At 37.5% G+C, this 15,435-nt stretch overlaps 2 protein-coding genes across 2 annotated transcripts; both read left to right on the top strand.

Annotated features, from left to right (window-relative positions):
- Positions 1–629: 629 nt before the first annotated feature.
- On the top strand, positions 630–4,937 carry LOC127708301 (serine-rich adhesin for platelets-like). Its single transcript, XM_052213151.1, has one exon. It carries the CDS (start codon positions 630–632, stop codon positions 4,824–4,826), a length of 4,197 nt encoding a protein of 1,398 aa, XP_052069111.1. The 3' UTR covers positions 4,827–4,937.
- LOC127708289 (serine-rich adhesin for platelets-like) lies at positions 4,908–14,806 on the top strand. Its single transcript, XM_052213136.1, has 4 exons — positions 4,908–4,923; positions 5,397–10,433; positions 13,121–14,241; positions 14,792–14,806. The coding sequence occupies exons 1-4, from the start codon at positions 4,908–4,910 to the stop codon at positions 14,804–14,806; spliced, it is 6,189 nt and encodes a 2,062-aa protein (XP_052069096.1).
- Positions 14,807–15,435: the final 629 nt, after the last annotated feature.

Here is a 15,435-nt window from a genome sequence, read left to right as displayed (position 1 = left end):
ACGAGAAACACTCATGAACCACATCAACAAACGACAACTACTGAACATCAGATTCCTGACTTAGGACAGGTGCAAACAAATGCAGCGGGTTTAAACGTTTTAATGGTACCAAACCTTCACCCTTTTTCTGAAACAATAGTGTAACATCACAACATAGAAAGACACACTATAACATATTAACTGAAATAGCTTAACTCAATCAAAGGACATATTAACACCATTGAACATACACTGAACAAATAAATTTGACCTATGACACAATGTAAATACAAAATAAATAAACTAAGGGAAGAATAATAAAAGTAACATGTTATATCGGTAAGAAATGTTAAACAATTAAAGAAAAACAATACACCTATTGTTTTATGAACACCTCTTTCTAACGACCATTTAAAAGTGCTCCCAATGATACCAAGGAAAAAAGAATAACATGATAATACTGAATTAAGTACACAATTACAAATACTGAAGTGTTCGTTGTGAAGCGAATTTATACTTGATATTTAATTTTGTTCAAGTAAGACTTTATACTGTAAGTTTTCATTTTTGAAATAATATATAGATGTTTTTTGTTACCATAGTACTATTTTCTTTCAGATACAGTTGGAATCACAGCCAGTACAACAGAAATGCAGCCAGTTGAACCATTAGAAAACATCACATCTAGTACGGAACCAGCGTCAGGTACCCATTCTGTAAATTCTGAAACATTAAAATATTCTACAAATAGTGTGAAACAAGAAGAGCCTACAACAACAAACCCATACGTTGATACTGGACAAACGGTTAGTAAGGCAACCTCATCATCAGAATACACTACAAGTAGAACCATTGCCAACGAGTCCACGCCATTGTCATCCAATGAATATCAGGAAATTACTACTGGTGATATAGACCTCAAGACAAGTACTGTTCCTGTTCAATCAACAGGTACAGTTCAACAACCAACAACTGAAAAAGCCTCCCATTCCACGATTAAAGACCTTACAGCATCTGAAAAAAGTATTTTGGACCAGAGTGTACAAGGTACGAAAAGTAATACTGAAAGACAAACAACAAATTTGTTATCAATAATGTTATCTGAATCTACAACATTAACGGAATCTTCATCAACGGCGGATGATGACACTGTAACTAACTTACCAAGGAGGTCAGAATCTTATATTTCTAGCCAATCAACGCAAGGCTCAACTACCAGACAAACAACGCCGTCTAGTTCCATGACAGACCAGACAACTCCTTCCGATCTAACCACAAAAAGGGAAACTACTTCTGATTCTATCATAACAGAGCTGACAACATTTTATGATTCTACAACCTCAGAGCTAATAACACCAAATAGACCAGACTCTTTACCTCAGTCAACAAAGGACGATTCTTTTACCACAGGGCAAACAACAATTTCTTATCTTGTCATTCCAGAGCAAACGACAACGTATGATTCTATCACTACAGAACAGACATCAGGATTCAAATCTGTCAGCTCAGAACTCACACCACCGACTTATTCCACCAATACAGAGATGACAACGCTGTCTGATTCTATGTCCTCAGCGAAGACAACACTGTCCGATTTTAATACAGCAAAGCAGATATCCCTGTCGAATTCTGTTAATACAGAGCAGACAACACCGCATGATTCTATCAGTACAGAACAGACACCACCGCGTGTTTCTATCATAACAAACGCGGGAACATCACTTGACTCCGTTCGGACAAATTCTATAACATCGGATGACTCAACCACAACAAATCAAAGAATACCAACTAACTCTTTCATGAGAGATCAAACAAAATCAACTGAATCTTCCACAAGAGATCAAACAACATTAGGTGACGTTACCACAATAGGTCAAACACCATTAGGTGACGTTACCACAACAGGTCAAACATTTCCAGGTGACATTTCCACAAGAGATCAAACAACATTAGCCGAGCCTACAACAAGAGATCAGATACCTTCAGGTCACCTGACTACTGGATATCAATCAACGTCAGGTGAGACTACCACAACAAGGCAAACGTCATCAAGTGACTCTTCCACAAGAGATCAAACAACATCAAATCACGTTACTACCAGAGATAAAACAACATCAGACGACTTTTCAACAAGAGATCAAACAACATCTGAATCTACAACAAGAGATCAGACAACATCAGGTGACTTGACCACAAGTCAAACGTCATCAAATGTCTTTTTCACAAGAGATCAAACAACACTAACTGACTCTTCCATAAAAGATCAAACACCATCTGGTGACGTTACCTCAAAAGATAAAACATCATCAGCTGACTTTGCCGCAATATATCAAACAACACCAGGTAATGTTTCCACAAGAGATCACACAACCTTAGCTGACCATACCACAAGATATCAAACAACGTCGGTTGACTCTACCACAGTAAGTCAAACATCATCATCTGACCCTTTCACAAGAGATGAAGCAACATCAACTGGCTCTTCCACAAGATATCAACAAACTTCAGCTGACTCAACCAAAAGATATCAAACACCATCAAGTAACGTTACCACAAGAGATCAAACAACACCAAGTGAAGCTCCAATCAGAGATCACACAACATTACCTGAATCTACAACAAGAGTTCAGTCAACATCCGGTGATGTTTCTACAAGAGATACAACAACATCAGCTGGCCCTACCACAAAAGATCAGACAACATCAGGTGACTCTACCATAATATATAAAACAACGTCAGGTTACCCTACCACAAGAGATCAAACATCACCAGGTGCCGTTACTACAATAGGTAAAACAACATCAGACTCTTCAAAAATAAGCCAAGCATTGCTACCTATTTTAACCACTATAAATTCAGTCAAATCACCAGACTCTATCATAACAATTCATAATCTTTTACTTGAAACTACGAAGACAGACCCGGCAACATCTATTGAATCGGCAATAACAAGTCAATCAACATCTACTAAGTCAACCAACACCCTAAAGACTACTCCTGTTGTTTCTACTGCAAATCATCAAGACGTTACGTTTGCCATTACAAGTCAGACAGAATCAGCCGATTCCACCACAATAAACTCAAAGCCTGTCCACGATTCTACAACGTCAAGTAAGCAATCAAAATCTTATTCCACGACAAGTACATCTGATTCTAACACAATTCGAGATTCGTGGCTTAAACACACCACAGCCAATAATAACATACCACCTGATTCTACTACAACAAAACAGGAAACACCTGATTCTGTCTCAACAAATCAGGAAATTTTACCTGGTTCTACGCCTACTCGTCAGACGACATCAGTTAATTATATCAAAAGTGAGACAACACCTGGTGATTTTTCTTCTTTAACAATGCAAGATATGTCGCCTACTTTTTATAATGATACAAAGCAGTCATCAATTATACACGATTCCACTGTATCAAGTAAGTATTCATCTACTTCTATACAATCGACAAAACCAAACATTTTTGCATCAACAGGGTCAAAATCAACGGAATTGACTCATGTATCACCAAAAACCTCAGGAATTTCCACACAAACTCATGTTTCGTCAACACCGTCGGGGTTTACCGCCTCCCCTGTTTTGTCAACGACCCAATTATCATCAATATCGACAGCTGAACCTGACTTGTTACCAACAACTATGGAGTCTGATAGTAGTCATTCATCCACAGTGTCGACGTCGACCAAATATTTTCCACCAATAACCTCCGAATCTGACACATCGATCAATCTGCTATCCACATTACCACAGTCTGACACACCAACCAATGAGCTGTCCTCAACTGATGAACCCCTATCCTCAACACACAAGATAATAACAGACAAATCATCAAGAATATTAGAGTCAACGTCAACAGCATCGAATATCACTGCACCAATGACATCTCCGTCTACTACATCGATTTATCAACTACCAATGACGTCAGAGTCTTCACATTCCGCTGCAAAGTCTTTGAAACCTTTGGAGTCTACAATATCAAATGATCCATCGACAAAAGATGCAGAGTCTACGATATATACTCAGTCTACAAAAACACCGATTGAATCAGCAATATATACTGAAGATCCAATAACACCAGAGACGACCATGTCTAATTATTTAGAGTCCACAACATCAGAGTATACTACATCATCTCATTTAACACAAACAACGCTAGATTTAATGACATCAGTTCAGCTGCCGACTTCTAACCCAAAGATAACCACATCTGCCCATCTGCCGTCAACACTATCGGAGTCTACCACATCTACCCATCTGCCGTCAACACTATCGGAGTCTACCACATCTACCCATCTGCCGTCAACACTATCGGAGTCTACCACATCTACCCATCTACCGTCAACACTATCGGAGTCTACCACATCTACCCAACTACCATCAACAATATCGGAGTCAACCACATATTCTCATTCAAAACATACTACGAATGAGGCGGCCACATCTACTCAGGTACCACCAGCTGAACCAGGGACTTCCACTGTTACCCAAAGACCGTTTAAAACTTCACAGTCTACCATTTTAAATCAAACACCAACACAAACCAATCAGTTTTCAACAACACCATCCGATGCAACTCAACTGTCAACAACACCAGAGTCTACAAGATCTTCTGATGTAACACATACAACGATTGAGTCACCCATAACTAATGAGGTTCCATCAACAACACAGGAACCTCCTACGTCGACAATTATACAGTCAACAACACCTACGCATTCAACACAAACAACGCAAGAGGCAACAGAGTCACTCATGTCTACTTATATATTATCAACAAAATTAGAACAAGATGATCATACAAGTATCCAAACAACAGGTATGCTATTGTTTCTGTAATTGTACAAAAGATAAAAGGATATAATAACATGACACACTACAAAATGCAGTTCGATCAAGCTTTCCAAACAGTAAAAGGTGATGAAGACAGCAGAAAGTACTGCTGAAATGGTACAGCAATACTCAATTATAACAAAAAATAGAATTATGTCTTTTCGTTTGTGAATGTCATACCATGTACATGTATGTAATGATTTTGTTTGTGATGTATTGTATAAACTGTATGTCTTCCTAAAATAAATAAGCTCTTAGTTAAATGTCTATTCGGTTAGTTAAATATTATCATAGTTGCAAGCAAGAATGCGCTACATTCTGAATAAGTCTGTACATATGAGGGCAACAAACTAGCAATGCGCAAAAACTCATCAAATATACCAGGCTATAGCCTAGATGCGTGTTTCGGTTTCACAAGACTCATTAGTGGCTCTCGGATCAAAACCACTGGAAAGTCACAAACATAACAAAGTTGAAAAATCCAATATAACCCTATATATATGTTAAATATAAAAAGTTAAAGACCAACACAACATTATAAACCATACGCCATCATAACGTACCCTTATTTTGCAGTTAATAATCAAGAATATACAACTGATTTTAATGGATTAACAACAAAACAAGATAAATCTTTACGAGATATAACATCGTATCAACCGATTTCTACTACTCAAGACGTTCTTGCAAATACAGATTTAGAACATACTGCTAAACATCATGATTTTATGGTAGCGTCTACAACACATGGAGAAATTGACAGCAAAACTGCAACTACATACACGATAGAGGTTGAGGTAGATTTCACAACAGAATTCCAGAAAACTGACCAGGACATGTCAACTGTTAAAGGAAGTAATACGGAATCAGATACTTCCAAAAATACAATTTTTGATGTAACAGACGAAAATGTGACAACCAATATGTTGGATACAAATACAGTAATCAATAATAGTACTGCTTTCAAAGGTACGACATTTCAAGCAGTCAGCACAGCAAAAATACCGAACTCAAGTACGCATTATAAAACCACGCCTTTTGTAAGTACACCCATTAAAGAGGTAACAGATTCATCAGATTCAATTACTGAAAGCCCAAAAAGCATAGTTAAGAAAACATCAATAAACATTCAAAGTTTTTCAGAGAAAACTACAACAGACGATATAGCAAACATTCGAACGTCAGGTACAGCAGTCAGCATACACACGTCACCTGTCCAAGGCGACAAGTCTAGAACACTATTTACAGCTACAACTGGTATTACACCCGGTGTCAATTATAAAACCACTGTTGGCATCACGTCAAATGAAAAAAAATCACATTTTGATAGGGTCACATCTAGTATACAAGATGCATTCACAACGTCTCCTATAACAGTAGAAACTATTGAAGCAGATGCCATGGCAACTTTACTACAATCTAAAGGAACTACTACCAATGCACAAGATGTAGTAACATCTTTTACCACCGTACGGGATGCAACGAAATTAATAATCACATCTAGTAAACAAGATACACCAAGGGCAGATAACACGGCCAATGAACATGATGTAACTCCAACAACAGAAGGTATAACGGTCAGTGTACAAGATACAACAACAGATAGTTTAACGTCCGGTGAACAAGATGTTACCACAGCAGGTACGGTATCTAGTGTACAGAAAAAATCCTCAGATAAATTTTTGACCCATACGCAAGATATTTCCACAGCAGGTAAAACCTCCATTGTACAAGATACGACCACAGTGGGTATAAACTCAAGTAAACAAGATTCAACCACAGATGGTATGACTTCCAACGAACATGATTCAATCACAGCAGGTATAACTTCCAGTGCACAAGATAAAACGACAGATGGTTTAACGCCCGGTATACAAGATGCTACCACAGCAGGTATCACCTCTAGCGTACAGAAAACAACCTCAGAGTACATTATGTCCCATGCTCAAGATTCTACAACAGCAGGTATAACGTCAAGTGTACAGAATACGACCCCAGTAGTTAAAACTTCCAGAGTACAAGATACTACCATAGCAGCTGTAACTACCAATGTACAAGAAACGTCTACATCAAATAAAACTTCCAGTGTACAAGAAACGACTACAACAGGTATAACGACCAGTGTACAAGATACGACAACAGCAGGTATAACCAACAATGTACAAGATACGCCTACAGCCGGGATAACTTTCAGGGTACAAGATACGACTTCAGCAGCACCAATAACCAGTGAACAAGGTACGAAAATAGAAGGTATAACTTCCAGTGTACAAGATCAAACCAGAGATGGTTTAACGTCCGGTGTACATGATGCTACTACAGCAGGTAAGCCGTCAAGCGTACAGAAAACAATCTCTGAGCATATCATGTCCCATGTGCAGTATTCTTCTACAGCAGATGTAACGTCCAGTGTACAAGATACTTCCACAGCAGATGAAAAGTTCAGTGTACAAGATACTTCCAAAACAGGTATAACGTTCATGATACAAGATACGACTACGTCAGGTATAACTTCCAGCGTACAAGATTCAACCTCAGTGGGTATGATGTCCAACTTTCTTGAACCAACCACATCAGCTATAACTCCTGTAGAACAAGATTCAACCAAACCAGGTTTAACGTCTAGTTTACAAGATGCAACTACAGCAAGTAAAACCTCCAGTGTACGGAAAACAACCTCAGAAGAAATGATGTCCACAGATCATGGTGCGACAGCAGCAGCTATAATCTCTCGTGTACAAGATGCAACCACAGCTAGTATAACATTCAGTGAAAAAGATACCACTGATGGTTTAAAGTCAAGTTTACAAGATGCAACTACAACAAGTATGACAGCAGAGGGTATGATGTCTAAATATCACCATGCGACTTCAGCAGGTATAACCCCTAGTGTACAAGATGCAACCACAGCTATAATAACATCAAGTAGACAAGACACAACCACAGAGGGTATGATGTCAAACGTTCATTATACGACCCTAGCAGGTATGACCGCCAATGAACATTATTCAAATATAGCAGGTGTAACGTCCAATGTGCAAGATACAACCATAGGTGACTTTAAGTTCCGTTTACAAGATGCAACTACAGCAGGTACGAGACCCAGTGTACAGAAAACAACATCAGAAGGTAAATTTTCAAAAGTAAATGATGTGACCGCAGCAGGTATAACCTCCAGTGTACAAGATTCAACCTCAAAAGGTGTAACGTCCAGTGTACAAAACATAACACCGTCCATTTTACAAGATGCCAAGGTGACGTCTACTGTACAACAGACAACCTCAGAGAGTATGATGTCAAAAGAGCAAGGTGCAACCACAGCAGGTATGACGTCCGCTGTAAGAGAAACAACATCAGAAGGTAAGATGTCAAATATTCATTATACGACTATCGCAGGTATGAGCTCCAGTATACACGATTCAACCATAACAGATATAACGTCCGGTGTACAAAGTACAACCACAGATGGTATAACACCCAGTTTACAAGATGTAACAACAGCAGATATGACGTCTACTGCACAACAGACAACCTCAGAGGGTATGATGTCCAAAAAGCATGGTGCAAACACAACAGGTAAGACGTCCGCTGTTAAACATACAACGTCAGACGGTACGATATCAAACGATGATTATAGACATATAGCAGGTATGACCTCCAGTGTACATGATTCAACAATAACAGATAGAATGTCCGGTGTACAAGGTACAACCACAGATGGTATAAAACCCAGTTTACTAGATGCAACAACATCAGGTAAGACGTCTACTGCACAACAAACAACCTCAGAGGGTATGGTGACCAAAGAGCAAGCTGCAACCACAGCAGGTATGACGTCCGTTGTAAGAGACACAACCACAGAGGGTACGATGTCAAACGTCTATTTTACGACTATAGCAGGTATGACCTCCAGTGTACCTGATTCAACCATAACAGATATAATGTCCAGTGTACAAGGTACAACCACAGATGATTTAACACCCAGTTTACTAGATGCAACAACAGTAGGTATGACGACCATCGTATCAGATACAACCTCAGAGGGTATGGTGTCCAAAGAGCAAGCTGCAACTACAGCAGGTATGACGTCCGCTGTAAGAGACTTAACCACAGAGGGTACGATGTCAAACGTCCATTATACGACTATAGTAGGTATGACCTCCAGTGTACCTGATTCAACCATAACAGATATAACGTCCAGTGTACAAGGTACAACCACAGATGGTATAACGCCCAGTTTACAAGATTCAACAACAGCAGGTATGACGGCCATCGTATCAGATACAACCTCAGATGGTTTGATGTCCAAAGAGCAAGATGCAACAACTGCAGGTATAACGTCCATCGTATCAGATACAACATCAGAGCGTATAAAGTCCCATGAGCAAGATGTTACTACAGCAAGTATGACGTCCATCGTATCAGATACAACATCAGAGCGTATAAAGTCCCATGATCAAGGTGCAACCACAGCAGGTATGACGTCCATCGTATCAGATACAACATCAGAGCGTATAAAGTCCAAAGAGCAAGATGTAACCACAGCAGGTATGACGTCCATCGTATCAGATACAACATCAGAGCGCATAAAGTCCAATGAGCAAGATGTAACCACAGCAGGTATGACGTCCATCGTATCAGATACAACATCAGAGCGTATAAAGTCCAATGAGCAAGATGTAACCACAGCAGGTATGACGTCCATCGTATCAGATACAACATCAGAGCGTATAAAGTCCAATGAGCAAGGTGCAACCACAGCAGGTATGACGTCCATCGTATCAGATACAACATCAGAGCGTATAAAGTCCAATGAGCAAGGTGCAACCACAGCAGGTATGACGTCCATCGTATCAGATACAACATCAGAGCGTATAAAGTCCAATGAGCAAGATGTAACCACAGCAGGTATGACGACCATCGTATCAGATACAACATCAGAGCGTATAAAGTCCAATGAGCAAGATGTAACCACAGCAGGTATGACGTCCATCGTATCAGATACAACATCCGAGCGTATAAAGTCCAATGAGCAAGGTGCAACCACAGCAGGTATGACGTCCATCGTATCAGATACAACATCAGAGCGTATAAAGTCCAATGAGCAAGATGCAACAACAGCAGGTATGACGTCCATCGTATCAGATACAACATCAGAGCGTATAAAGTCCAATGAGCAAGGTGCAACCACAGCAGGTATGACGTCCATCGTATCAGATACAACATCAGAGCGTATAAAGTCCAATGTGCAAGATGTTACCACAGCTGGTATGACGTCCATCGTATCAGATACAACATCAGCGGGTATGGTGTCAAATTTTCATGATACGACCACATCAGATATGACGTCCAAAGCAGATATAACTTCCAATACGCAAGATATAACCACCGAGAGCATGATATCAAAATCACAAGATTCAACCTCAGTAGTAAGAGATATTACCATAATGGCCATCACATACAGTATACATGATACAACCAGAGCAATTGTTAAGTCCAGTGTAGGAGACGATACAACAACAGTCGATACCTTGTCCATAATACAAGATACAACCAATGCAGGTATCACGTATAACGAAAAAGGTTCAACTAACAAGAAAGTAAACATACAAGGTATTGTCCTTTGTAATTTCTGTAAACAGTTTCGTTACAATTCAATATCAGTATATTTAGATTAATAGCAAAATTAATGTCAAATTACCTATTTTGCTGCGTTCAAAGCGTTTTTTCATTATAAACCTTCATCAGGGGTTAATAACGTAATAAGCAAAAAAATTACCCACGTAATCATGTATATATGAGACCGAATGCATGCATGAGGTAGTATGCATTGATTGCCCTGGATATGATGACGTCTTTATTCCTTATTTATGTGTTGTCTTATATGTGTTGCTGTTCTTATAACGTTGTTCGATCTTTCAACGCTATGTAAATAGTTCACAAAAATGTTCCTATTCTGCAAACCGATATTGATAACGATACTAGAATAGAACAAAAAAGAGACATATAATTGGACTTGTGATTTGTCGATTTAGAACATACCTAGAAATACACCTGTTCCTAAAAATTATGCTGTGCATTTACGGTACCACAATACAACACAAAAGCACAAACAATTAAGGGTTTGGAAAGAAACGTGGTACAGTTAATAAAGAAGAAATATGATAATAGTGGTACAAAGATTTTCCAAAAACAAGAGTCCTCCATAAAATTCTTTTCAAGCAAAATGTCAATCAGAACCACTAAAACACCATGCTGGAAAACTCAAAAGTCTATGAAGAAAACATGAAACTAAAGGCAGTCAACAGTTTTGCCAGTTTAATTTTTGTTCATCTAGTGAATCGTTTATTAACGATGGTCGCATAATGGAGCGAAATGATTATTGATTATTTCTTTAAAAAATTTAACATCCAAATTAATAACCACATAACAATCTTGCACTAGTTAAAACAATCAATCGATTTTTCAATGATCATTACATCGTATATATGTTTCGTCAGCACGCAATTTGAAACACGGGCGCATTATCTAGAATTGTAATATGTGTGAATTGTGTATTTAATTATTTGCCATATCAGTAAACATGACAACAAGTTACAGTTATCAACAAATTAAAAAAAAAATTAAAAAATAGAATCAACAACAATGCAATGTAACAGTAAGAGTAAACCATTATGACAATGTGAATTGCTTGGCCAGAAGGAAAATAGAGACACTCAAACTAAGCAAAAACCATTAACTGCATATAATGTTTGAAACAAACCAAACAACATCACATTGTGAGTGTGTGCTTTTTCATGTGTACATGTACATTGTAGCTTTGTCTTTATATTGTTAAGTAAATTGTCAATATATGTTATTCATATGCTGTTCACACACTGAAACGAGTAACACAAACGAAGGTATTCTGTTTTTTGAAAGATATAATAATACGGAAAAAGATGCATATAATGGTATAGGTTAACTATTGACTCCAACACTTAATTATACTCTTTCTGTCATTTGATAACGAATATCACCAAGAAGTACAAAATTAAAAATTCAGTAAGAGAGTAAATGTTGAAATTTACGTTGAACACATACTGTAAACCACTGTTTGGAATATTACAAAACCTGTGCACTTTAGTCTAAAACATAATTACCATTTAAGTGCAATCGTTATAAACAGGTAGTTTTAGCATCTTTGATATATATGAAAATAAGGAGATGTGGTATGATTGCCAATGAGAAAATCTTTCCATCATAGTTCAAATGACGAAGATAAAAACCCATTGGTTGTATTAATAAAGAATTTAGATGTGTTAATTTATGTTCCCATATCAATACTCGACTGCAAATGTTTTTTTAAGAAATATTAATGTTTGATTATCGTTTGATTAGTAATTCATTATTGTTCATCCCTTCGTAAATTTTACTGACGCCATCACGAGTTGGTTGACCGTTGACTGTTATGAAATACCCGTTTCACAGATGACAGCGGATATGTTCCAATTGTCGTAACTAAAATCCCGTCCCTTTTTCTCCGAATGTGACCTACCGAATTAGACTTATTACTGGGTTTGTACTAACATGAGCAACACGACGGGTTCCACATGTGGAGCAGGATCTGCTTACCCTTACGGAGCACCTGAGATCACCCCAAGTTTTTGGTGGGGTTCGTGTTGCTCAGTCTTAAGATTTCTATGTTATGTTTTGTGTATTGTTGTTTGTCTGTTGATATTTTTCTTTTTTTGGCTATGGCGTTGTCAGTTTGTTATCTATTTATGAGTTTGAATGTCCCTTTTTGTATCTTTCGCCTCTCTTTTTCAAACGTATTTATTTTCCTGTTATGATTAAAACAGAGTAAAGAAAATGCGCAATGTTATCTCGTAGTACACGGGAACACACATCACAATAAAAACTGAAAGGTTTGAGTCTAGTTGCAAAGGTAGGGTAAGCATCTCATGTAATGCATGATTCAATGCTTATACAAAACCAGTTTCTACAAATCTCAAATGATTATGAAAAACAATACGATAAGATTTGAAAATTAAGATGAGAATTTTTTGTGTGGGGTGGGAGGGGAAAAGGGGGGGGGGGGGTGAGAAGTGTACAAAAATTGAACTACTCCTAGTACTTTATACGAAAAGGTGAATTGCAACTGAACTTTACTGCATTAATATTACTTAAACCTAGACTGACATCAACAATTACGTGGCTCAATTATTCGATTGATTGACTGATGGTTGCTTTACGCCGCAACAGTGCATGAACTATTTGAAGAAGCAGGTAAAATAGTTTGGGTTTGGATTTACTTTCAGACACCACTACGGTAGACACACCAATAGTTTCAAGTTCAGGAACTTTTGATCAAAATGACGACACTCATAATACAGAAGAAAGTATCATCATTCCTACTCAAGATAAAACATATCAAGAAAGTACATCTGGCACGACATTTAAAATCATCGTATCAGAATCAGAAACAACTTCTAAAGTCATTTCAACTGCACCAATTACAAATGACTATAGTACTAGGACTACAGGAGGTTTCACTACCGGGGATACAAGATATTACACTACTGAGAATACAGAAAAAACAGATAGAGCACAATCAACTATAAATTATGGTAAAATGTTAACGAGTCAAGGTAAATCGTCGACTTCTTTAGTATCTGAAGAATCAACTTCAAAAAAAATTTCAACCTCAGAACACCGCGAATCTGTTGATCAAAATACAGAAAGTTCAAAACACCCAACCTCATTGATAGAAGGAGGAACCACTGAATCTTCACTTCATACACATAATTATGTTACCACTGACGGTGGAAGCAGTGCTATGAAAAATACCAACCAACCTACCACGGTGTTTGATTTAAATAGCAGTTCTACCAGCAACGTTAGTATGAACTTAGACAGGGAAATAACGACCGCTACCAACGAACAATTAACAAGTGGAAATAGTATTAGTATTACAGATGGTGGTACAACTGTTGATAGACATATTACACCTTCAGCTGAAAGCAGTGCAATTTCCATTGATGAAATGACTACATTTGGTGATGAGGATACTTCTCCAAGGACTACAACTAGAACAAGCGTTGCTGGAATTTTTACTTCAGGAAACTTACAATCTACTTATTTGAACAGAATAAGTACAGAATACGTCAGTGATACTGTTACTTCCGTAAATGGTTATACAACTCCGCAGTTCAGTAGGCCTGGAAATCATGGTGGTGACACAACACATGTGACTGTTCGAAATACAGCAATCAAGACATCCACAAGTGAGTACAATAACGATTTAAGTACCTCTGGGCAAACACTTACATCAACTGAAAAAAGTAGTTCTACGGAGGAAGTTCATGAAATGATTTTTAAAGAAGGTGAACAAACCAACCTTGCAGAAAATCCCACTTCAAAACCTGTCAGAGCTGATGGGGTAACTACCCTTCAAACGAATATCGTTAAAAGTCAAAATCATGATGCAGCTATAATAATTGACCAATACTTGACTTCCAATGCTGTCTTCTGTAGGCAAATGGCCATAGCACATTGGAGACGAAAACTGTTGAAGTAAACAATGAATATACAACTGCTTCTACTAATATCTATAATATAAACAGTAGTCCTCAAAGATATGCTTATGAAACAGCAGCTTCTGTTTCTAAACTCTTACAAGTGAAATAAATGAAGATAATAAATAAATAATAAATTCACAAGAGTTCTAACCCTAATGACGAAATAACAGTTTTAAATCATATGACGACGAGTTCTAAAAAAAACAGTTGTATATTATATAGTTATAATATAATCGTCGGAGACATTAAAACCTTTATCAGCAATTCACAAGATGTCACAATAAAAACTTACACGCCATACATCTAACTTTAGGCGTACAGAGTAATGTATGTTGAAATTTTTGGCAAATATGTATTCATAGGATTAAAATGAAACATTGCCAAACGATCATTTTCACTTATGACAAATAGTTTGAAGATTCATAAACATTTTTAGAGATTCTAAAGAAACGACAATATAAACGCAATATATGTTAAACATACTGTAATATTTTCTACCATTCGCCATTCGAACATAATTCTAACACAATTTCCATTTTGTAATATTTTCAGATACACGTACAACAAAGAATCTACCAACCACTGACGATTCGTCCAAAATAATAACTCAAACATCTTTATCGAATATTAAACAATCTACCAAAGAAGAACGTGCACTGACGACAGATAATGTTGTAGCAACACCATTCTTTCCTAATACAGAATCGACTTCTATTACTACTAATGAGCAAGAGAAAAAAACATCAACTGAAAATGAACGGAACACCGTAACAGGCTATGCTGAGTCGCATACAAAGACGGAAACAAAAATATCTTCCAGTATATCAGATATACTTCGAACGACTAAACATCATTTTAAAACACCGTCACAATCTTTACAAGAAACAGAACTACCGATAACTGCATTTCTAAAATCATCAACAATTTCCAATAATCCGACAACTGACACCAAAACAATAACTAATAATCCGATGACAACAACAGCAGCCAATGTTTCAAGAACCATTTCCAATGATCCGACTATGACTAAAAGTACAACCTTCACAACCAATTCC

The sequence above is a fragment of the Mytilus californianus genome, unplaced genomic scaffold (assembly GCF_021869535.1).
Source record: "Mytilus californianus isolate M0D057914Y unplaced genomic scaffold, xbMytCali1.0.p SCAF_7, whole genome shotgun sequence".
Lineage (NCBI taxonomy): Eukaryota > Metazoa > Mollusca > Bivalvia > Mytilida > Mytilidae > Mytilus > Mytilus californianus.
The sequence above is the reverse complement of the archived record's forward strand: the minus strand, read 5'-3'. Positions and strand labels throughout refer to the sequence as shown.

What these genes read in the sequence shown, in the direction of transcription:
- LOC127708301 (XM_052213151.1), top strand. Translation starts at nt 630, where the DNA reads ATGCAGCCAGTTGAACCATTAGAAAACATCACATCTAGTACGGAACCA.
- LOC127708289 (XM_052213136.1), top strand. An exon ending in CAAGAAAGTAAACATACAAG is followed by an intron (nt 10,434 to 13,120) that starts GTATTGTCCTTT and finishes ATTTACTTTCAG; the next exon opens with ACACCACTACGGTAGACACA.